The 23783-nt window shown below is 34.3% G+C and overlaps 5 protein-coding genes across 5 annotated transcripts; 4 read left to right on the top strand and 1 right to left on the bottom strand.

The window, feature by feature from the left end:
- The first annotated feature begins 39 nt into the window (after positions 1-39).
- LOC137810287 (ethylene-responsive transcription factor ERF021-like) lies at positions 40-1396 on the top strand. The gene has a single exon (XM_068611469.1). The coding sequence runs from the start codon at positions 279-281 to the stop codon at positions 825-827; it is 549 nt and encodes a 182-aa protein (XP_068467570.1). The 5' UTR covers positions 40-278; the 3' UTR covers positions 828-1396.
- Positions 1397-1888: 492 nt separating this feature from the next.
- Positions 1889-4727, top strand: LOC137810286 (uncharacterized). Its single transcript, XM_068611468.1, has 5 exons — positions 1889-2403; positions 3026-3140; positions 3235-3316; positions 3541-3592; positions 4194-4727. The coding sequence occupies exons 1-5, from the start codon at positions 2014-2016 to the stop codon at positions 4254-4256; spliced, it is 702 nt and encodes a 233-aa protein (XP_068467569.1). The 5' UTR covers positions 1889-2013; the 3' UTR covers positions 4257-4727.
- Positions 4728-5701: 974 nt separating this feature from the next.
- On the top strand, positions 5702-10597 carry LOC137810282 (peptidyl-prolyl cis-trans isomerase FKBP53). The gene is made up of 11 exons (XM_068611464.1): positions 5702-5816; positions 6005-6078; positions 6482-6717; positions 6857-6996; positions 7806-8160; positions 8313-8483; positions 8923-9169; positions 9291-9378; positions 9459-9500; positions 9581-9629; positions 10219-10597. The coding sequence occupies exons 1-11, from the start codon at positions 5804-5806 to the stop codon at positions 10298-10300; spliced, it is 1497 nt and encodes a 498-aa protein (XP_068467565.1). The 5' UTR covers positions 5702-5803; the 3' UTR covers positions 10301-10597.
- Positions 10598-11319: 722 nt separating this feature from the next.
- On the bottom strand, positions 11320-13817 carry LOC137810281 (pentatricopeptide repeat-containing protein At1g71490). Its single transcript, XM_068611463.1, has one exon. It carries the CDS (start codon positions 13667-13669, stop codon positions 11477-11479), a length of 2193 nt encoding a protein of 730 aa, XP_068467564.1. The 5' UTR covers positions 13670-13817; the 3' UTR covers positions 11320-11476.
- A 708-nt stretch (positions 13818-14525) lies between these two features.
- On the top strand, positions 14526-23783 carry LOC137810270 (uncharacterized). Its single transcript, XM_068611450.1, has 13 exons — positions 14526-14825; positions 15134-15268; positions 15565-15591; positions 16564-16654; positions 17844-17887; positions 18265-18363; positions 18899-18956; positions 19029-19081; positions 19630-19731; positions 21042-21107; positions 21875-21996; positions 22295-22466; positions 23510-23783. The coding sequence occupies exons 1-13, from the start codon at positions 14685-14687 to the stop codon at positions 23576-23578; spliced, it is 1179 nt and encodes a 392-aa protein (XP_068467551.1). The 5' UTR covers positions 14526-14684; the 3' UTR covers positions 23579-23783.

Raw genomic sequence — 23783 nt, 5'->3', positions numbered from 1 at the left:
ACTCCAACATCACCACCAACATCTATGCCTCACTCATTAACCAATCAAAAACAACATAAAAAAAAACATAGATTTTGTTGGAAAAACAGAGCAGCTACGAGGAAGCTCACCCAAACCAAGATGTTGCCAATGCTTCCACGTTTCACATCCCCTTCTATAAATAACAACGACAATGTTCCTCAGATCACTACTACCGTTAGCTTCTGCAATTCACAACACTGCCATAAACACCTTAACTGTAACATTACTCAAAGTTCAAAGCTTTGACATTGATTTGCATGGAAATGCCATCTTCAAGCTCGACCCATGTTGGTGCTGCTTCTTCTGCGTACAGAGGAGTGCGCAAGAGAAAATGGGGCAAGTGGGTATCCGAAATCCGCGAACCCGGAACCAAGACCCGAATTTGGCTCGGGAGCTTCGAGACGCCGGAGATGGCCGCCGCCGCCTACGACGTGGCGGCGCTGCATTTCCGGGGCCGCGACGCGCGGCTCAATTTCCCCGAGCTCGCCAGCACGCTGCCGCGCCCCGTGAGCAACAATGCGGACCACATACGCATGGCGGCGCACGAGGCGGCGCTGCGGCTCCGGACCAACCCCGCCGCCGCGGAAACAGGAGGCGGCTCCTTGACGGCGCCGCCGCTGACAGTGAGACTCTCCCCCACTCAGATTCAGGCGATCAATGACTCGCCCATGGACTCTCCTCAGACGTGGATGCAAATGCCTGACACTTTCATGATGCATGATCAATCCATGATGTTCGCAAATGGGTATGCCTTTGAAGACAATGAGTGGGAGAATATGCAGAGTGATTCTCTCTGGGATCCTTAGATACACAAATACACAATACAAAATACATACATACATTATACATTCACAAGGTATACCCATAAGAATACACTACATATACTATACATACACCAGTATTTGCTATTAGTTAATTGTGGTTACTTTATATACTTTCATAACCTGATCTAATATAGAACTGTTATTGATTGATGATAGGAAGAAAAGTTATTTTGGTCATTCATAAACTGCTACAAGTTTTAGACAGAAAAATAGAATTGTCAATATATGAATTAAGGTGAGGTGACAACAATGGTGACAGTGATGCCATGTCTCTGCATTTGACCAGTTCTAGATGAGACTTTGAAGGGTCCCAATAGAGATTAGTGTAACTATTTGTTGTGTGAGTCAAGGTTTTTTATTTAGTATAGTGGGTGGGATTTGTTTTGTGTAGCAGATGGGCCACGAAACTCTGTTTATTGGCTGTGTTTTATAGGCTGTGGAAGAGTGTGGTGTGGTTTATTTTAATGGTAAATAAACTCAGCTGATGTATTGGAACTCCATTTGTGAAGCAGACACTATTATTTATTCTAAGATTTCTCCAACTTCTTTCACTTCTTTGCTTTTGCTTTTCATCATCTATTGGTCGGTCCTATAAACATGTAAAACTTAATATCCATCAATAAAGTGAAGTAATAAATATAATTCAAAACTAAAATAATACACTCCGGACAAAAAGATCAAGAACAAAAAATTGAAAATGCATTCTAAATAAAAAATTTAAAAATGTGTTATGAAAATTCAAATTCAAGAATATTTTTGGATAAAAAGTTCTGAAAGTAATTTTGATCTATACTCTCCTGTAAGGTTATTTTTGTCATTTTTTAGGAATATTTTTGTTATTTTTTATTTTTAGAATTGATACGGTTTATGAAGAATTTGCCGTACTCCATCTAAACACATAACATTTTTTATTCCTACCATCTTATTTTCACTTCCTTTTTGTTTTGGGCTTTTCATTTCACAATGAATTGGGCTTTTCTTTATACATGGGTTGGCCCAAACCAAAACAAAAAAGACATGAAAGGTCTATCTGCAGAATCAGTGGTAGTTGGTGTTCGAGTTATATGTCAGTTAACAGTTAATACCACGAGATTGGAAGCAAAAATAATGGAGCAAGTGTGAAGAAGAGTGATTGATTCTGCTTGTTAGAGTGAAGTGTCTCTGCAAAATGTCCATCACCACTTCCCCTTGGTCGTTCTTTAACTCAGTTCCACCATTGATTCCGTCTTCTCCATATTCCTCCATCAAAATCGTTACAAGCTTGACGCCTTTGAACCCAGTTGAGGCCTCGTTTGCTCTTCCAGAACTTGGAAGCAAAAGAAGAAGAAGAAGAAAATGGAGAGCCACTGATGGGGGTGGCGAAAAGCAATTGGGTACCGTAGCATCACCAGCTACCAAAAGTTTTGGTGATGATAACGCTGTTGACTCAGCTTCAGCTGTGGTGAGGAATTTCTATGGAGGAATCAATGCCCACGACGTGGATTCTGTTCAGTACCTTATCGCAGACAATTGTGTGTACGAAGATCTTGTCTTTCCCCAACCCTTCGTGGGTCGTAAGGTAATTTAAACCAGAAATCAATTGTTGTTGTCAAGTTAAGATAGTTTTTGTTGACGAGTAATTATCTTTAACATGAATGAGGTTCGCACACTCCTCTTATATGATGTATATGATGTGTCTGTGTGGAACATATGTATTGGACACCAACATTCTTATAAGGAAATTGTCCAATTCAAAACACAATTCAAAACATATTTGTTGGATTCCTGACAATCCTAGCACGGGTCTAACACAATTTTAAAAAGAAAAAATATATTAATTTTTTAAAAACTCAAACTTATGGTATAATTTTTTATTATAATTATAAAAATAAATAACAAATTTTTTTGTTCTGACCTCAAGTCCGAAAGATAACACCATTAAGGTCAATTACTGTATCTAAGGTATTGTCTGTCCCAAACTCATTTCCGGTAGAAACACTTTTGAACCCGCCAAACATCTTTCTGCTAATACAAACTAAAACATACTTGTACATATAAATTGTTATTGTCAATTTATAATTATATAATATAGATTTCTATCTTCATGTCTTACATTTTAAAAATTATTGTATTCGTGTCCGTGTCGTATTAATGTTTGTGCTATTAATCATTTCAGTGTCTGCACTCACTTATTTATGCAGGAAATTCTTGAGTTTTTCAAAAAATTCACCAATTCTACCAGCAAAGATCTGCAGTTTGTTATTGATGATTTGTCTACCGAGGACTCCTCATCCGTAGGGGTGATATGGCATTTAGGTGCATTGCACAGATTCTATTATTCTTGATCACTTTTTAATGTGTTTTCAGATTGAACAAAAAACATGTTACTAACATTTTGAAATGTGTTTAGAATGGAAGGGAAAAGCTTTTCCCTTTAGCAAAGGGTGCAGTTTTTATCGTCTAGAGATGATCGATGGCAGAAGACAAATAACGTGAGTGATAGTGTTTTTGGTGTACATTAACTGTATTATGTACATGGATTTATACTTATCATCAAAACCATTGCATTTGTTGATTGAGTTCATAACTCTCAACTCAAATAGCTTGCAACATTTTCAATGGGATCTTTGATTAGCTAATAATGCTTATAAAGTTCATTAAAATTTTCCTTTTTACAGTAGCAATTCACAGATAAATCTTAAATTTGTGAAAACAGATATGGCAGAGACTGTGTTGAACCTGCAATCAAGCCTGGGGATGCAACTTTGGTACGTGAATTTGACTCTATGATGGATAAAGAAAAGAAAGTGTGAATAAAGAGAAAATGGAAAAGCAGAAAAGAAAATAAGGGTGCTGTTATACACTAAGAACTAGATTATAACATAGGAATAAAATAATTTTTAAGGATGGAGTGGTGGATCATTCATTCTGAAATATTTTCTTTGACTCAACTAAATGTTTGATTTTGATTATCTTTTAAATTGTTCTCTGTTTGTTTTTTTTACTCAGATTGGTGTCTTGCCTCTTTAATATGTTTACGCTCGCTCGTCGTAGTCTTGTTTGTTTTTGTTTTAGGTTGGTGGGGTGGTGTCTCTTGAGTTGGGGGTGGTACTTGCCAAATGTTTAGTTGGTTTGTTAGTTAGTCTCTTATCTAGAGTTTTTAGAGTGTTTGAGTCTGTTATTCTGCATAAGGATTGAACCATCATTTTTATGTATATATTTTTATTGTTGATAAAAAAAAATAGAATAAGAATTAGATACATTTTTTTTCTTTTTCTTCACACTATAATGAAATTGATTTTATTGTTTGAATGAGTGTTTTTATCTATTGACTTGGTTGGATTCCCTTGGAAAACAATTTATATGCAGACAGTGATAAGGAGTGTGACATGGCTTCTGCAGCAATTTCCTCAATTGGCAAAGTGGTTATAGTGAAAATTTCTACATTGTTTTGGAACTGTTGTATATATATATCATCTTAAAGAATCAAAGGATCCAATTTAAGAGTAGTTTTGTTCTGAACTCAAGTCCAAAAAGATAGCATCGTTAGGGTCAATCACTACATCTGAAATATTGTCTGCTTTGGAGGTCGGTACATGGTTTTGTCCTTAAAAGACGCTTTGAAAGGTTGAAGGAGGGAGAAATTTATAAACTGTCCTTAGACTCGATTCCGGAACGATGTGAGACTATATTGACGGTACCAGAACAAGTTCTATATGAAGTCCTTTAGAATGTTTGAGGTTTTGGAATAGTTAATTTCCAGAGATCTATGATAAAAAGTGAAAACATGTAAGAAAGAAGAGATAGCAGGATTAGTACACTGCATGAGGATTTATGGAATCATTGATTTGATTCAACTTCATTCCTTTCATCATCATAAAATTATGTCTATTGTTCATTCAATCTCTTCTTATTCTTACCTTTAATGTTCTTCTTCAACTTCATACCTTCAATATTCTTGTTATCTTTCTCCTTTCTGAGTGATAATTTTGGCTTCATCTTGTGAATGTAAAGTTATATTTGTATTTTTATTATTGCACTTCTTAAACTCGTATTCTTCATTTGTTTATGCTATTCAATTTTGTGGAGTAAATATCTCATGTGCTTGATGGTGGCAATGATTTCAGGCCTAAGTTGAGAACTTGGTTCAGTAAACTTAAATTGAGTGTGATGGTTTTTGACCCATAAAAAATGAGAATAAGTATTGAAATAAAATAAACACCTTGCAAAAATGTGCAAGAAAATTTAGAATTTGAAAAAGAAGAAAATGATGATAAAAAGAAAAAAAAAAAGTTTTGAAAGTTAAAACAAATTACATTGCCACATTGGTCTAAAAATTTATTTTCAAAATAATAAACATTTTCAACAATTCAGAAATAATTCCTGGAAATATTAAAATAAACTAACATTGTAGAAATATCTTTTGGAAGTGTAAAAATTATAAAAAGTTTTTTTTTTTCAGAAACGTTAAAATAATTATTGCAAAATAGTACTTTACGAGAGTGTTAAAATTAAAATTCTGGAAATTAGTTTTGATGATTATGGGGTGATAGAAGAAAATATGGGAGTCTAGGAAGCAAATGCCCAAGAATGCATTTGGACCTGCTAGCGAAATCGTGCACCCCAACAATTTTCTCCCTGCACCCATCCTTTATGAAAATATTATTTTATCCCTTTTAAAAATATTTTTTAAATTATTTTCGGAATTTTTTTTATAAATTTCAGGATTTATGTAAGTTAAAAAAATATGTTTCAGAAAAACAATCCTATTTTGCAATAATCCAAAACTATCAAAGAATATAGGGTGGAGGAAAAATTTATAGGGGTGCAGAAAGAAATCAGTGTATAACAAACGCAACAATCTAGCTATCTAGGGTTGGTTTGTCTGCAAACGACAGGTCTGTACCCAAAACGGCACTCGCTTTTAGGGTTTTTGTATATTTATACAAAGTGACGTGGATTTTGATTTTCATTTCACAATGGGATTCTGGGGTTAGTCATCTTCCTTCTCCTCTCTTCAACATAGTTCTAAATGCACAAACATTCAGCTCTTTCACTCCTCATCTTGAAATTTGCGTTTTATAGCTACTAATATTCTGTTTCTTGTACTTGTTTTCATGGATTTTCAACTCTTCTCTGTGTTTTTTATTTTACCTTTTTCATTTTCCTTTTGAGCTCAGGGATTGAAGTCAAACCTAACAAACCGTGCCCTTATCACTCTGACAATGCGCGAGGAAAGCTGCACGTTACTCAGGTTCTTTATTCATGAACTCTACTCTTGTTCTGGGATTTCGTGATTTTTTCTTTCATTTCTTGGGTTTGTTTAATGCAAAGAACTTTTGTTTTCTGTTCTGGTCAATTTCTGAGTCAACATTTTTGCTGGTTTTCTTTGACATTAAGGTTCGGAATGTAGTTTCCTTGTGGGGGTTTTATGTTTGGATTTTTGATAAATTTGCTTGACCTTATTATATCTTCATCGGGATTAAGAATGTTTAATCAGTATAGTTTTTCTGTTGATATAAATGTAATTATATGCGGTTTGAATGTAATGGCACTCGTGGAGTCTGAAGTCAGTTGATGTTTTTTGAGTTGGATATAGAATGTCATGGTGGGTATGAACTGTTTCCTTCTTTTCGGTTTTTGTCCTAAATTTTCAGGCTACTCTAGGCATTGGCTCATCGAAGGAGAAAAGCATTCTTCAGTGCGCTTCTGGACACAAAAGTCCAGTTTTCTTGTGTTCACTGCTACCAAACAGAATTGAATCATGCCCTTTGAATCTTAAGTTTGACATTGATGACTTAGTTGCATTCTCAGTGATTGGTTCTCGAAGCATCCATATTTCTGGTTTTTTTGCGGCTGATGATGGTGATGAGCTTAAGGATGACTATGAATAGTATCCTTCTGAAAAAAATTCATTTGTTGTCTACTTTGCATTGCAATTTAAGTTTTTGTTTATGTAGTTGTGACTAAGACATTATTCTTGGTGTAGTTTTTTTTAATATCTTCTTGATTTTCCAACTACATTGTGAAAGTGATTCATTCGGAGAAGATATTGAAGGAACTGAGTCAGATGACTCATCTGATTACGGTAGTGAAGATGGATATGACGATGGCTTTATTGTTGATAGTGATATTGACATGTACCATTCTTCACCAGTCCCAAATAGTGGAGGTATTTTTGTTATATTATAAACTTTTCTTGAGGTCATGAAACAATTATATGTATTTTTTGCTCTTTTCTTATGTTTATTTTTCTTTAATTTTTGTAGTTTTCTTACTGATGTTCACATGTGTTTTTTACATCTACAGACATACAAATGTTAAATTTATAGTAAAATAAATTATGAAATGTCATCAAATACTCAAATTCTACTACTATATTTTCTTGAAAAAATCACAAACTGTCCAAGAAGATTTGCGTATGATTGTGGACATGCAGATACATTGTTATATAATGATAGATAGTTGATATGCTATACAATCCAATAATAGATTTATCACTTTCATTTTAATAAGTTTCATCATTACATTTTTTTGGTTAATATTAGCAACAATCATTCTTTTGTGCATCTGCTCATTTTAACACATGCATTCCTCGTGTGCAGTTTTGTTAAATAGCTGTTAGTGCCATTGCATAGATTGCAGCAACTGTGATTGTTGTGGTTGTGGCCTGTGTTCTGCATTCCTCTCATCTTTGACAAGTCTTAAGCCATATATAATTGATATGCACCATATTTCAACTGTTATGTGATATGCCTGTGATGCTATCTGCTAGATGGTATTGCAGATTGTTGGTTTTCTGCCATTTTCCACAATCTGCAATTTGTTAACATTGTGTGAGTGTAGGAAAGAAACTGTAAAATTTAAGGAAAAAAAAGTAAATGGATTTCCATAGCTTCTGCTTCTGCATCATACTTTGCAAGATTTTTCTATTGAAATCAACATTAATAGCATGTGTTTTCTTTTCCCCTTTTGTTTCAGTTGTTATTGAGGAAATAGTGGATGATGAAAAACCTGAAAATGGAGATGATCAAAATAAGCAGTTAAAGAAAAAGAAACAGGTAGCTAAGTTGAAACCAAATGACAGCAAAAGTTTTGAGCGTGCGATTGTTGCTAAGGGTGAGACTGACCTTGTGGAGAGTGAAGATGAAGATGGCTTTCCAATATCCACTGCAGAGAAAGATGTGTCTATCTCTCAGAAGGCAGATGCAGAAATGAAAGGAGAACAAGCCACCAAGAAAACTGAGAATGCCTACAAGAAGGAAAAAGATGTCGATCATTCTGGTAGCGTTAAACGGAAAGTTGATATTACTGATGAAGAAGAGCCACTGGATGGGTGAGAAAGATCTCCCAGTTTATTGACTCCCAAAAGAATCATTTTCTATATGATATTTGCCTGGTCCCCCAATTCCTTTTTAAATTCTTTTAATCTATATTTTGCTGGAAGTTTTGTTCTAAAATCTTTCTGACAATGATAAATGGTTTCAGGAAAAAGAAAAAGAAAAGAAACAAGTTAAAGGAACGTATTAAAGGGGAAAGTGCTGATACATCTGGTAACAGCAATGAGACAAATGTTACTGAGGCGGTCAAAATTACAACCATCCAGAGTGATGTTTCTCATGCAAAGGATGAAAATGATGGAAAGTTGTCCAATAACGAGTAAGAACTTTCATCTAACTAGAATATCAGTTTCATTTCACTGGGCTTTTGGTGTTACTGGCTTGGATTGTTGATTTAAGTATTACATCTACATTTAAATTTCTATTCTTCCTATTGATGTTACAATCCAAAATTTCTCCAGTTTACTAAATTCTCAAAACATCTGGTCAACCAAACTAAAATTCTACTAGAAAAATACCACATCAATACCTTTAGTAAATTTGTAATTCAACTATATAAGATGTGTAATTGTTAGGTCATGCTTGATCTTGTGGTGAACTCTGTTCCTGTGGAGTCATTTCTAATTACTTTTTCTTTTCTTTGCTTGAGATATTGAAGCTTGGAAATTTAGAGGGGGGGTTGGTTTTTTGAGCCCTCTGTTGCGCTCTTAGGGTTATGTACTGTTTGCTAACTATATGCTTGTGGTATTTGTTGCCAGGGTCCCTTCTGAGAAAAAAAACAAGAAAAACAAGAAGAAAAAGGCCAAGGAGCTCGAAGGGGTAGCTGCTGCAGATCAAATTACTTCAAGTGCTGAAAAGCAGAATTTGTCCATTAACTCTGAGAAAAAGGGGAAGAAACAAGCTGAAACCAAGCCATCTCAAGTGAGAACTTTTCCGAACGGATTGGTTATAGAGGAGCTCCTTATGGGTAAACCTGATGGCAAAAGAGCTACTCCTGGAAAAAAGGTTACACTTTCATCGACAGTTTTTTCGATGATTGCATTGATCTAGTTCACTGAAGAATAATTCTCTCCAACCTATATTTTTAATGTACTTTATTTTAACAGGAACTTATTGTTTGTTTCAGGTCAGTGTTAAATATATTGGCAAGCTGCAAAAGGATGGGAAAATATTTGACTCAAATGTGAGAGGGCCACCCTTTAAATTTCGCCTGGGTATGTAATCTGCTTATGTGTTGAATTTGCCGTTATTTTCCTTTTTACATATGTTTCACTATTTCATGTTGTATTTGCAGGTGTAGGACAAGTCATCAAAGGGTGGGAGGTCGGGGTCAATGGTAATATATAATAAGATTTTATGCTGTCTACTCTCTAGTAATTATGTATACCAATTGTAGTTTTGTTTTGTTTTCGACAGGGATGAGGATTGGGGACAAAAGAAGGATCACAATTCCACCATCTATGGGGTATGAAATTCCCAGTTTAATCTTTTATTTGTTGAATTTGATTTCTCTACATCGTGTCGTGAGAAAGTAAAAAATACATTCCCCTTTGTTTTGAAATTAAAGCATCTGTATATATGATGCTCGGACAACCCTCTTAAAAGGGGTGTCCGTGTCGATAAAGTGTCTAATTTAAAAAATATTTATTGAATTTTTGCCAATTATAACACGATTCTAATACAATTTTAAAAAAGAGAAATGGATTAGTCTTCTAAAAATTCAAATTTATTGTATAAGTATTTATTATAATTATAAAAATAAGTAACAAATCTTTTTGAACCAGTCATGATAAACATCTTGTTAAAAAAAACTGAAACATACTTGTGGACCTAAATCTTTATTATCAATTTATATAATTTATAATTATATAATATATAAGATCCATGTCCGCGTCTTACATTTTTAAAATTATTTGTATTTCCGTGTCTGTCTTATCATGTCAGTATCTATGTTACGATCTGTATATTTTGCTTGCTCAACGCCACCTTAAACGAGCTACTTGGTGTAATCAAATTACAGTTCCAATTGTCTCACAGTGTTTTTTGTTACGCAGATATGGGGACAAGCGCGTTGGAACTATACCACAAAATTCGTGGCTTGTATTTGATGTGGAGTTGGTTGATGTTGATCGCTAATTTCCAACTTTTCCGTTCCAAAAGCCCTTTTGCTCTATCCCTCATTGTTTGTCTGGGAGAATGTTAACCACACACTTACCATTGTTGGTTCGAAGTGGGTCGTCTTGAAACCAAATCAGACGCCAATTTTTGTAGGAAATTTTGGATTGCATTAAGGAATTCACACAGTTTACGAGTATAAACATGCAAATATTTGTTGCTGTCATTATCGATAGTGTCAATCGTTAATACAAGTTTCATTGAGTGTACTGTTTATTTCATTTTATAACAAGAAATTATCATTCCTCATTGTTGTCATTTTCATGCTTAATTGTACCTTTAAATCCACCTTTAAATTTTGTGGTATATTGTTTTTTTTTAAATTTATTGAGATACCTGCCAGTTTTTAAAACCTATAAATTTTTTTATCCGTAGTTTCTAAATTCTTAATTTTCATTCATTTTTTTTAATAAGTTGAATTGATTTAGATTTTTGTAAAACTGAAGACAATTAAACTATCCAATTTTTATCCAATGCTCAGTTTTTATGAAATTTCTCTTAATTATCATATTTCAATTTGTGTTTTTTTTAAAGTTTGGATTAAGTAGTAGTGGGAGTTTTAACTAAGACAATGAACAGGGATTAAATGTTTGATTTTAAAAGTTAATGAGCTTAGTTGGGTTAAAACAATTGAGATGTTAAAATGGCAATTCAAATTAAAGAAACTTTAAATACTTGTTTTAATCAGACAGAAGTAGGAAGTAAAATTTTACACTTGATTTGACTTAAGTTTACAAAATCATTTCACATAGTATCTATACTTTCTGTTATTTTATAATAAGAAATAATCACTGTCTTTTTTACAAGGGCTCATTATAAATTACTGTCATTAGTATGGATACAATTTGTGATTAAAATTTAATTTAGCCTTTAAAGTAATTATTAAAATCAATAATTTAATTACATAACAATCTATATTTAAATATAACTGGAATAGTGCAAAAGGGTAGCTGGTAAATGAAATGGTTGACACTGAGATCAGATCTGGAAAAGTAAATTGAGCATTCGGAAACAACTCATAATAATTTTAGTGTTCAGAGTTCTTTTTTGCTTCATCTGGCAACTGTAGCAAGTTTCTGTTTTATAGGTAACAATCTGCAATATCCATGTATAAATGAAATATATCTTAACTTCTACTTAGTATACATTTCCTACAATATTCATCTCCTCAAAATCTTCCTCGGATGAAACAAACTCCTCACGTTGTACATAACCAGCATCTTTCATTAGCTCATTCAGTCCATCCATCAAAGGGTAAATCTGATATGCATGAGGGTTAGAAATGTCCCCCACCAAAAAGGGAGAAAACTCAGTGCCAATATCAACCCAAGCACAGCCAGGAGCCTTTCTCACACCCAAATTCCTCATATAAGTCCTCACCTCTGCTAGTTTGCTCCAACAACCAGCAGCAGCGTACATGTTGGCAATCAACACATAATAGCCTGAATGATCAGGTTTCATCTCTAGCAATTTTCCTGCTGCCCATTCCCCCATCACTGTGTTTCCATGGATTCGACAAGCCCCTATGAGAGTAGCCCACATTCCAGATGTTGGCTTGTATGGCATCCCTGTGACAACCTCCTTTGCTTTGTTTAGAAGACCAGCCCTCCCAAAGAGATCAGCCATGCAGGCATAGTGCTCAAGGCGTGGAACTATCCCAAAAACTTCTATCATCCTTTTGAAAAGAAATTGCCCCTGGGCTACAAGACCAGAATGACTACAAGCTGTTAAAACCGCAACCATAGTTACTGCATCTGGCTTAATCTCCAACTTACACATCTGTTCAAATAGTTTTAGAGCTGTTTCTCCCTCACCCTTCATACCGTATCCCAAAATCATGGAAGTGTATGTAACTTCATCTCTTGTGCTCAATGAATCGAACACTTTTCTGGCGTCTAAAACTTTGCCAGACCTTGCATACATGTCCACCAAGGCATTCCACAATAATAAATAGTCCTTAAACTGTTCACGCTTCATAATGTAGCAGTGAAACTCTTTGCCATGCTGCAGGTTTGCTATGCGAGCACAAAGGGGAAGAACGCTTGCAATGGTCACATAATTAGGTTCAACACCCTTCCGTAACATCTCTCTAAAAAGAAAGGACACTTCCTCAGTTCTATTCACATGTGCATATCCAGAAAGCATGGCATTCCATGATATCAAACCTTTCTCTTCCATTCTATGAAACAACATAAATGCATGCCCAAGATCTCTACACCTGGAATACGTTGTAATCAAAGCATTTTTCACATTCTCAAACACATCAAAGCAAGTTCGCACCGCATGACCGTGAATCTCCTTTCCTAATTTAAGGGCTCCAATGTGGGAACACGCATTTAATCCAACAACAAACGCAACAGCGTCCAGAGGAACGGATGTTCTCATCTGGGAAATCAGCTTAAGTGCCCCTCCGAAATTGCCCATGTGCAAGCACCCTCCTGCAATGGTGTTCCATATAATCACATTCCTTTGAATACCCTCCTCTTGCATGCTTCCAAATAGCTGAAACGCCTCCTTCCACATACCCCTAGAGGCATAGCAGCTGATCATGGTGTGCCAAGAAACAGCATCTCTAGTTGGCATATTATCAAACAAGTGACGCGCAACCTCCAGTTTCCCAAACCTACCATACATAGAGACCAAAGCATTGTGCACAAACAAACACCACTTCATGGAGCTAGCCTCAATAGACTTGTGAACCTCCATCCCAGTATTGACATCCAACGATTCCCCACAAGCCTTGAGAACAGAAGGGTAAGTGTATTCATCCGGTTCAATCTGCTTACTCAACATTTTCTTATACACAGAAAGAGCCTCCCCACAGAGCCCATTTTTAACATACGACGAGATAAGCATATTCCAATGCAAAGGATCCAAAGTACTGGAACTCTCAGTCACAAATTGGGCACCGGCAATGAGATTAACATTTGTGTAAAACCCAATAAGTCTTGCAACCAAGATAGGATTTTGATGAAGACCCAGAGAGAGGATTTGAGCATGAAGCTGCATACCCTGTGGCAATGACTTGAAATCGGCGCAAGCAAAGAGAAGAGAGCTAATGGGGTGTAAGAGAAGGTGGGAAGAAGAAGAAGAAGAAGAAGAAGCATGGTGCTGAATTTGAAGGAAGGTTTTGAAAGCATTTGGTAGGTGGCCATGGGTCAGAAAGTCTTTGAGGGATGCAATGAGAACACCAACCATGGATGCATTGCTACACAAGAAGGGGTTGAGCAGTGGTTGCTGGGGGCTTTGTTTCCATGGTTTTGGGATGCACTTCTGAAGACGAGACAAAAAGAGGTGTGTGGGGATAGAAGGGAATGAGGAATATGGCATAAACTAATAACAGTGTGTGTGTTATGATCATGGCAAATGAGAAGAAGCAACCACATGCCTTCTTCGCCAAAATTCCAAGGGTTTCGTTTGCTTTGGTTTGGTAACTTCTCCAACATCAACTCATTGCAAACAACGTGGGATTTCTAAGACACTCAATTAAGAAATGAATGGTGGAGCAATTTTATTCTAAATATTTATATATATATAATTATAAATTATATAAATTAATAATAAAAATTTATATGTATAAGTATATTTTAATTTTTTTAACAAAAAGATATTTCGTATGACTTGTTCCTCAGGCTTTAGAATAATTTATTTTTTATTTTTATATTTATAATAAAATTGTATATAATAAGTTTAAATTTTAAAAAATTAATGTATTTTTCTTTTTAAATTAGATTAGAATCGTATTCGAATTTTTATAAATTTAATAAATATTTGTGTTTGATAAACACTAAGAGAAGTGTTTTGAATTTTTAATAATTAAATATTATTTTAAATTTGACTTAAATATTTTTTTCATCATTTTACTTTCATCCAAAATTAGTATTTCAAATCAATTAGATATTTATAGAAAAGAAATAGACAATTTTATAGATGATGTTAAAATATTAATGTAAAAAAACTGATAGAAACTAAAATTTAGACTAGATGCAAAAGGTAATAATTTTGACGCTATATTACAGGGAAAAACATATTTAATCCTCTAAATTTAAATATTAAATATTATTTTGTTTGATTTTTTCAAGGTTATATTTAGACATGAATATAAAAATATTTAAGTAAATATAATTAGAATACTTTTAGAGGTGTGATTATGAATATATAAAAGAGCGCGTGCATTAATTTCTTCCTTCTTTAGTAACCGACCGCGAGAGAGAAAGAGAGATATTCGCGCCCCCACTCTTTATTTCTCCGCCAAAACGGCGCCGCAGCATTGTTGGCTGTGTTTCTCCGCCCCTTTCTTTTCTCTTCCACTCTTTCTCCGATCTGCATTTCCCATTCTCTTTTGATGCCGATATTCTCTCATTCCTCGCCCTGCTGCACCGCCGCGGCGATGGCGGCGGTTAACTTGTCGGACCGGAGGACGAAGTTCGCCTCACCTTCATGGAGCAATTGCAAGGTCACATCTCCAATTCATCGTCTCTCCGAGGTGCATTTCTTAGCTTCTTAGTTTCTTCGATAATTTCAATGCGTTGCAAATTTAGCATACGTCATACGTCATAATCGCATTTGAGCTTCGAATGTTTCAATGCTTGAGCGGCTGCGCCGCTATTTTACTGCTGAATTTGATCGGAATTTGTATGAAGTTAGCGAAGAAAATGCGTTGATGCTAATGTTCACGTTTGAACTTTGCATTTAGTTGCTCAACTGTTTACTATATATACCGTGTTACGTTCATTGCGTTGAGTCGTTGAGACTCCGTACCTCACACGTTATGTATGGATTCTTTTTATGTAGAATGACAAATTCAGCGTGTCTCGGTTAGCTCTTAGCCACTCTAGGCGGGGAGTTAAAGGCCAGACCATATCAATGGCATTGGTGGGCAACACTGTTGGACAAAAGGGGGAGGTGGCCACATCCTCTAGCATCTTGGTAATCTGAATCCTCATTCCATGCGTTTTTGTGGTTAATTTGTTTGCTTCAATCGTGTGTTTACACTTGGCGCTGTAAAAAGAGAAGAGACGTTTGTTGTATTTTCTTAGTTGCAAAGTCAGTCAAGTCAACTATGAAGTTTGTTCAGTGTGTTTAGGAAAAAGATAATAAAAAAATAAAGACAAGTTCTCAGTTCTAATGGCAAAATGCATCTAATGCTTTTCCTCTTCAAAAAAGTAGTATCTAATTTATCATTGTTTATTATAACTGAGATTTTTGTGCTTCCTTGTCTGCAGGCATATGATTTGATTCAGGGGGAACTTGTAAGTATTATTTATTTATTGCCTCTCCATTTCATAAAAACGGGATTTTATTTTCAGTTTTCGGAGAGTTAATCTTTTTACTTTCTAGATTTAGTGTTCCATTCAATCCATTAGGGCATTTTTTTTTTATCGGCAATATCCATTAGGGCATTTATGTGTGTGAAAGAGAGGTTGTGTTCATTTTTAAGCTCATATCTGTTTAGTTGTTGTTTTTTCTGGCAATGCAAGATATTCCCACATTGGCCTTTAAGTTACTCATACGTATAGCTTTAGTCTAAACAAAACTTCATGCTTTTAGTTGGGCTGATCCATGGCAGAATGTTAGACATGTATTATATAGACTTACTTGTTATGCAAAAATATTTATTTTTTCAATAGGGAACATAATTTTGGAGAAACTAAACTGTCTCTTCTAAAAAATCCAAAGTTATGAACTCAAATATCCATTTTTGTTGGATCTTACCTCATTTAGAAATTAATCATATTAAATCTAATAACAGCAATCACTACTAAGCCTTTTCCTGCAAGGTGGGGTTAGCTTAAAGAGGGTGTCTGGAAGAGTTTATGGCTTATGAGGATCCAGTTCGTCTCCCATAAACGTCTTTATGTATCTATCAGAATAAGCTCATTTTAACTTATTCCAATAAATTTCATGAAGCCCTTATATGATAAGAGCTCATGAATGCATGCTTAATTAAGTTGTTAAACCAAACACACCCTTAATGATATTAAGCACTAATATGGAATAGAAAGTTGTTGACCATACAAATTCATTAGTTATTTACCAACATTTTTAAAAGGTTTCTTAACAAAATTGATTTGAAACTGTATGAGGATATTTAGACAAAAGTTTGTAAAATGACATTGGATGGTTGCAACCCTCGTGTATTTTCATAAGTAAATGAATCTCATTAGTGCGATGTTGTGTAAAGCTTATAAGAGACTAATATGCAAGCATAATTTCCTATACAGGTGAGATGGAGTTCTGTTATGGACAGATCTTTACCTGATCCACCAACAGCTGTTTTTCTTCATGGGATCCTAGGATGCAGAAAAAACTGGGGTGAGTAATTCTATGTACATTTTTGTTTTTTTGCAAGCCTTTGGTTATATAAATTTAATGCATGGCCTGAATTGTTTCGATGTATTGTGCATGGTTATCACTTGGCAACAATGTGTTGCCCTTGATCAAACCACTTTTCTCTTCTAAATGCTCTCAAAACTGAACAATAATTTTAGAGTTGGTTTGGTCGTGGCTGGAGATCTGGATATTTATGGTTATTAGTTACTACGTGACTGAGTGTTTCAAAACCCTTTATTGTTCAGGTGAAAATGCAATAACCTTATGAATTAGTATGTGCAAGTATATAAGTTTAACTTGGACAGTTTCAATGAAAAGGAATATAATCCCTATCATTTTGTTTCGTGTAACTTCTTTTTGGGTAATGGGCTTAGATACACTTTTAAGTTCATCTATTTGTACTTTAAGAAAAAAAAATTCCACTTTGTTTCTTATATTTCCAATTCCATACGTATGATTCCATACTGTTTTCCTTGCTGTTGATTAAAATGTTAACTGTTAAGTGTACATATGCCTATTTTTGTTACTAGTGCATCCATTCATCAGAAAGTTATTGTAGTATTGCATGAAAATCTAATGTTGAGTTGATTGAAATTATAGAGATTAAAATAAGAAAAATTAAGTTCCCAAAAACATAATAAGTTTAAGCTTTTTCTGGAATTTCTTGTGGGTCAAGCGTGATTTGTAGGATTTCTTTGTTGGTGGGCATTCAGCCTATTGGAGAGTTGGTCCTTGGTTGATTATTTGTTCTCCGAGACTTTTAAAATTTTCTTGATATATAAATAAACTAAATTTAACTTATTCATCCTTCTTTAATTTCACAAGAAGCCTTGTTGGGTGGAAGAGTGGAAGTCTATGCCAATTGACATAAATGTATACATATATCATCTGGTAGTTAATTGCTGGTATCGTTATGTGATTTTGTTAAGGAAAATTGTATTGTGTTAATCGAACGATAAATGAGTCACTTACCATTGGCTTTCTTATTTACGAAACTAAATCTTTAATTTTTTTTTTCTTTTTGTTGTAGATTTCAAGTGGTTTCTGATATTTAGGTTAGATATTTTATATGTTGTATTTGGAAAGAAGTATTTCTGGTTCCCAGTAAAATATAATGAGATCAAATGTATTGTTAATTTCGTAATTTGCTGCTGAAAGAGTGATATTACAGGAACTTTTGCTAGGAGATTGGCTAAAGAGTTTCCTACATGGCAGGTATTTTACTTTTAAATTTTTATGCTGAGCTGTGTATTTTACTTTGGCTAAAGTATTTTACTATTTGTCATGTAAATATTTATTGTTATATACATATGGAATTAATTGTTATCCTCTGATAGTATGGAAATACCTGCACTGCCAACAAACCATTTATAGTAACGAATTTAAAACATTGTTAAAAGATTTTGTTCAAAGTGGATGATGCAACACTTTCTGGTCTTATTGATTTTGTGATGTGTTTGGATCAAATTATTTGACTCTGATTAGATAATATTTTGTTTTTTGGGTATCCTAAATTTTGATTGTAGGGCTCCAATAATTTTAGATTTATAAAAATCTGTATCTTGTGTTTTTCTTTTTGATTGCATCGACAGTTTCTTTTAGTAGACCTGCGATGTCATGGTGATTCAACATCAATCAAGAAGAGAGGTCCCCATACTGTTGCATCTGCTGCTAATGATGTTCTGAAACTGGTGCGCTTTTTAAATATGTTTCCTTAATTATTATCATATACATGTGGTAGATGTGCTAAATATGGGAGAGGATCTGTATCAATTTCACTCCACCCATTCCTAATGAGATTTAAGTTTTGGTTCTACTGCATGGAAAACCCAGTTTTCAACCATTTGGATTTCCTTTGGGACTTGCACCCCACCCTGACCCTTCCTTTGTCTTTCATGATTTACAGTCTCTCTCTAGTTTGGGTGAATTCCTCAAATATGTATTGACTTTACCACTCTAGTTCCCTTAATTTTAAATGCAATTTGTTGCTTTTTTCAATGTTGAAATGCTAAATGGTATCAATTTGTGGGAATTAAAATCCCTTGTTATTTTTTGAAAATCAAAACATTTTTTCTGAGTTTATGGAATATTTTACTATTGATAGAAAACCTTGGGATGTTTAAAATTTAGGTCAAACTTGCTTGTTGATTAGATTCATGCTGTTCTTTATACATGTAATTTAGTTTTCCTTTCTTGTAATGACTTCTTCTTTGTTCCTGTGGATAGGTTCGAGATCTAAGAATAACACCTCGTGTGCTAGTTGGTCATAGTTTTGGGGGGAAAGGTTAGTCACTGATTATTTTATTAAGTTGATTTTTAAGTTCCTTTTTTCAGTATACATTCTTCCATTTTTCAGTTGTTTTGAGCATGGTGGACCAAGCTGCAAAGCCTCTTGCTCGGCCAGTTAGAGTAAGTCCAAATTGCATTCCTATTTGCTTTTTGCTGGATGACGTATCAGCTTTAAACTGTTTCGATCTGTGTTAAAAATATGCAGCAAGTTGGTTTGATCCTTTTTTGTGTGATGTTTTTAAATTCTGTGCCCAACTGTAAGATTTAACAATGCTTTAAGGATGAAAATATGGATAATGGGGGATGTAGAGCAGTTTCCCTTAATCATGCTGACACTCTAGAATATATGCATGAGGCTCAGATGATGGTAGAAATCTGCATGGTTCCACAGGAGAAACTCCTATGATGACAAGAATTTATTCTGCATGAAATATTCTTTTGCCATGACAATAAGTGAGCTTGAATCTGTACCCAAGAATTGTCTTGTCTCTATGTATTATATACTATTCATGAAGATGTACAGATAGAAAAGTTTTTTTTATAATAAATTGTCTGGTAGGATAAAATGCGTACTATAAGCATTGGATTTAGTAGATGATCAGTTGAGGTTTAAAATGCGTACTATAAGCTTCTGAACTATTTCATACTTTTTACTATGCTATTTGAAGGCTTGGGTTCTGGATGCAACTCCTGGCAAAGTTCGAACAGGTGGAGATGGAGAAGATCATCCAGCAGAACTTATATCCTTTCTAAGTACATTGCCAAAGGAGGTAGATCCTTAATCAATTTTTTTTATCCCCTTCAATTAATATGTCTTTCTGAGAAAAAATAAATATAGTACTGATGTTAATTTGATTCAATGTGTTGCTCTTGTTTTAATTCCTCAACTTTAAGATTTGGTGGTTGAGTTTAATCAAAATTCCTGTTTTGATGATGATGCTTGAAAATTGCAAGTACAAAATTGTTGTCAAGTAATAATATTGAATCCACATGGACCTCGCATCTGGTTTTGTAATTATCATAATTTAATATGAAATAGAAGGAAAATGAATTGATTGTAATCGGGAATTGATTATTAAACAATTCAAGGAGAAAATCAAGAATTGAAACAAGGATGCAATGCAATATAATTGAGATAAGATTTATGTAAGAAATACAAGATTGAGTTTTGTACTAAGATTTATATTTACTAATTATGATTTCATTTCATCCAAAAATGTCCTTCCACACATATAAACACTCAAAAACGTAATTTGCTCCATAAAAGATAATTTTTTAAACACTATATTATGCACATAATCCTAAATAATGGACTGAAATGCAACACATGAAATAATTGTTGAGTTTCGTATTTGGTTATTAAATTCAAAGTTTGAATTGTAATTAATATCAAGATATGAGTTATATGGAATATTTGTTTCTAATAAGGAACTGGGAAATTCATAAGGATTTTGTAAATGGTGGCCTTTTGTCAATCAAAATCTTGTGAGTTAAATAGATATCATATCTGTACTAGGGTTTAGGGAATATTTAGAGATATGAGAATAGGGATGATTGTGAGGAAGATTGTCTTGTAAGGTCACCTGTCCCTCACAAGGATTAATGGATTTGTAGCAAAAGTGGTGAGCTAGTTACAGGATCTAGGAGATAGTGGTATAATTATTATCCCGTGACCTTGTTTTGGTAGTAGACTTCATCTCTTCTCATCATGTTAAACTGCGTATGACTTTGTGTTGTTTATATTCAATTCCCACTTTATATTGAAAGTTGAATAATGTAAAAAAGGGGATATTGTATCTCCAACATTGGTTGTTTTGACAAGTCACTGTCAAATAAAAGAGAACTGGGAATTGGTAACCAAGGAAACTATAGGAGTATAAAGAGGGGGAAAAAAGGGAATTATTGGAATAAAGTTGGACACTAATTCATATAAAAGAAGCTAAAGTGTAACGGAAGAGAGATTCCAATCAAAAGTGCATAAAATGTTAATGATAAAAGTAAATTTACAGAATGGTTTTACTTTTGGTGCTATATTGTGACCTAAACCTTTTATTTTTCTATGATAATTTCCTCAAGGAAGATATCTACAAAGCAGGAAGTTGTCCGAGCTCTTATTCAACAAGGATTTTCCAATGATGTGGCACAGGTATGGTTGCTGTTCAATTTGTGTGTATTCTTGCTTTACAGTGTCAAATTTCGGGTTTATCAATTGTATACAGTATTAGAAATATCATGTTTATTGAGACTAGGTGCAGAAATTTCGTGTTTAGTCGGATACTGTATGCTTTTTCTTGATTCAATGATGATATAAATAAGGCCATTATTGGTGAAGCTGATGCCTGGTAAAGTATTTGGTCAGTACCCTGTTTACTCTTTTGACCCTTCAGGCTTGCACTGTCATTTTATGCTAGAATGTTATCATAATAATTATAAAGTGCATGATTAATGGTAAATTTGGGTGCCTTGAAGGCATTCATTAAATTCTAAATTGAAAAGTTTATAAAATTGGCATCAAGTGATGTGAGGTGTTTATAAAACTGCAAAAAAAATAAGAAGATCTATAACAGTCTACACATAGCCCGTACATGTAAATTGATTTAGAAAATCAGTCCAACTGTAGAACTAATTAGTAAATTATGAACATATCTATATTAACTATTCATATACGAACACTTGGGTTCTAGTTCTTTAGGAAAGTTCAGTTTGTTTGCCTATCTGATTTGTCACACATCTATGATTGTTTCATGAGACGATTGACTAAACAAAATTTCAAGAGCTTTGTTATTTTGACGAATAAGTTGGATGTTACAAAAACAACAGAATTTGCTTAAAAATAAAGATAAAAACAGTAGATTTTTGGCAATTTTTTCCCTCTATTAATTTTTTTTTTTTTCTTCTGTTATCCATGTCTAGTGGGTTGTGACTAACCTGCGACCTTCCAGCTCTCCTGGTTCACAGTCATCAAGCTTCTCATGGGTGTTTGACCTAAGGGGGATTGCAGAAATGTATCAATCCTATGAAGAAACAAATTTGTGGTACATACTCTGATCTATGGTGACAATGCGAGCTTTAATATATTGATTGGCCTTACTTCTTTGGTTGAGATGGGTCCTTCCTGCCTTGAGTATGAATTAGAATGACAGTGTCAGGTCTTACATAAGTGTGATTGTTAATTTTATATTGAGTCTGTATTGCTGAAGAAATAATTTCCTGGTTAGTGTATTTACTAATGCCAGGATTAATTATGTGTCCAATCACATTTAATTATGAACTTAATCTTTCCATACGGAAGATTGTTGGAACCAATAATATAATTTATGCTCATGTTCATAGGAAAATTGTTGAAGATGTACCTCGTGGAGTGCATATGAACTTTTTGAAAGCAGAAAGAAGCTTGCATAGATGGGCCCTTGAAGATCTTCGTCGGATCCATGCAGCTGAAGAGCTTGCTGCTGAGGAAGGAGGTGGGGTTGAAATGCACGTCCTTGAAGATGCTGGCCACTGGGTATATTATGTCATATGGTTATTATTTCTAGAGCATGATTTCCTCCCATACGTGTCTTTCACCTTACGAGATCTGTGCTATCATCCAAAATACTTTCAATATAGCATTCTAGATTTAAGGGAATAGTTAGGCTGGTGATTTTATTTGCTATTAAATAGATATTAATGCTTGCTAGGTGCTAACATGACACTTTTTAGTAATGTGGCTCACTTTCCTCAGTTAATCCTTCAGACTCTTTTTGCCTTGGTCCACTCCAGAATCCTACTTCTACACATATCACATACAGCACATATTCATCTTGGTTTGTGAGACAAATTGCCCTTGCTTGGGGCAAGATTAAAGTATAGAGAAGAGATTGTTATTTTTAAGCTAACTGAAATAACATAAAATGAAAACTAAAATTAATATTCATCATTCCTCACCATTCTTCTTGTCACATTAGATAGAGCTAGCAATTTTTTTAAGTGGCAAGACTTATTTTCAGGGTTTACCCCTAAGGCTTGCAAACATTGCACCCTATCTCCGCAGACCTTTGTTCTCCCACCCATTCCAGAGAAAGGCTAAGGACTGAAGCTTTAGCTATACGCTGAAATTTATTTTTATCTATTAAGAAGTGAACTTTAAGCCTAACTAACTCAACCTTATAAAACCGGTTTATAAGCGAGGTTTGCACTTACTTATATACTATGAAATGCTCTGATCTTTAGTTGATGTGAGATCTCCAACAATTATTCTTTCCTGAAAATGACAAGTATGTTCTTGGAAAATTTTTAAGTATTTGCTTGCTTACCAGTCAAAAAGTGAGAGGAGTTCGTTTAGAGCATCATGTATTGCTAGCGATGGGAGAAGGGAATTACACGTACATGTTTAGTGATTTAATTGGTGGTTAGATTCTTGCATTGTTCGAACTCTGTTGTTTTACTAAGATTTGTAATTTTTTGATGTGGTTAGATATTAATGCTGTAATGAGGATGAATTGTGTGATTTGGAGCTTGTGTGTGACGCCCTTTGAAAGAGGATTGATTTACTTTGTCTATGAACAGGTGCATACTGATAACCCTGACGGACTCTTCAGGATACTGTCATCATCTTTCCAGGTAGCCAAGACCTGAGTTTGCAAATGTGTACTATTCTAACTTCTATTTATACGAGCTGAGATGGGATTGCCTTCCAAGTTTGATGCTATTCCTTCTTTCCAAATTTTTTTTTCTAGTTATCCCTTTTGTATATGATCTTTATTTTTTTCACTTATTCTTCTTGTACATCACCGTAATGTTTTTTTTATCGATACCTTATTCAATAAATCTCCTTCCCCAA

The sequence above is a fragment of the Phaseolus vulgaris genome, chromosome 2 (genome assembly GCF_000499845.2).
Source record: "Phaseolus vulgaris cultivar G19833 chromosome 2, P. vulgaris v2.0, whole genome shotgun sequence".
NCBI classification, from domain to species: Eukaryota; Viridiplantae; Streptophyta; class Magnoliopsida; order Fabales; family Fabaceae; genus Phaseolus; species Phaseolus vulgaris.
The sequence above is the reverse complement of the archived record's forward strand: the minus strand, read 5'-3'. Positions and strand labels throughout refer to the sequence as shown.

What these genes read in the sequence shown, in the direction of transcription:
- LOC137810287 (XM_068611469.1), top strand. Translation starts at nt 279, where the DNA reads ATGGAAATGCCATCTTCAAGCTCGACCCATGTTGGTGCTGCTTCTTCT.
- LOC137810286 (XM_068611468.1), top strand. Translation starts at nt 2,014, where the DNA reads ATGTCCATCACCACTTCCCCTTGGTCGTTCTTTAACTCAGTTCCACCA. An exon ending in AACCCTTCGTGGGTCGTAAG is followed by an intron (nt 2,404 to 3,025) that starts GTAATTTAAACC and finishes TTATTTATGCAG; the next exon opens with GAAATTCTTGAGTTTTTCAA. An exon ending in AGGGGTGATATGGCATTTAG is followed by an intron (nt 3,141 to 3,234) that starts GTGCATTGCACA and finishes AAATGTGTTTAG; the next exon opens with AATGGAAGGGAAAAGCTTTT.
- LOC137810282 (XM_068611464.1), top strand. An exon ending in CTTAAGGATGACTATGAATA is followed by an intron (nt 6,718 to 6,856) that starts GTATCCTTCTGA and finishes ACATTGTGAAAG; the next exon opens with TGATTCATTCGGAGAAGATA. An exon ending in GTGGGAGGTCGGGGTCAATG is followed by an intron (nt 9,501 to 9,580) that starts GTAATATATAAT and finishes TGTTTTCGACAG; the next exon opens with GGATGAGGATTGGGGACAAA.
- LOC137810281 (XM_068611463.1), bottom strand. Translation starts at nt 13,669, where the DNA reads ATGCCATATTCCTCATTCCCTTCTATCCCCACACACCTCTTTTTGTCT.
- LOC137810270 (XM_068611450.1), top strand. Translation starts at nt 14,685, where the DNA reads ATGCCGATATTCTCTCATTCCTCGCCCTGCTGCACCGCCGCGGCGATG. An exon ending in AAGAGTTTCCTACATGGCAG is followed by an intron (nt 17,888 to 18,264) that starts GTATTTTACTTT and finishes TTGCATCGACAG; the next exon opens with TTTCTTTTAGTAGACCTGCG. An exon ending in TTTCCAATGATGTGGCACAG is followed by an intron (nt 21,108 to 21,874) that starts GTATGGTTGCTG and finishes ATCCATGTCTAG; the next exon opens with TGGGTTGTGACTAACCTGCG.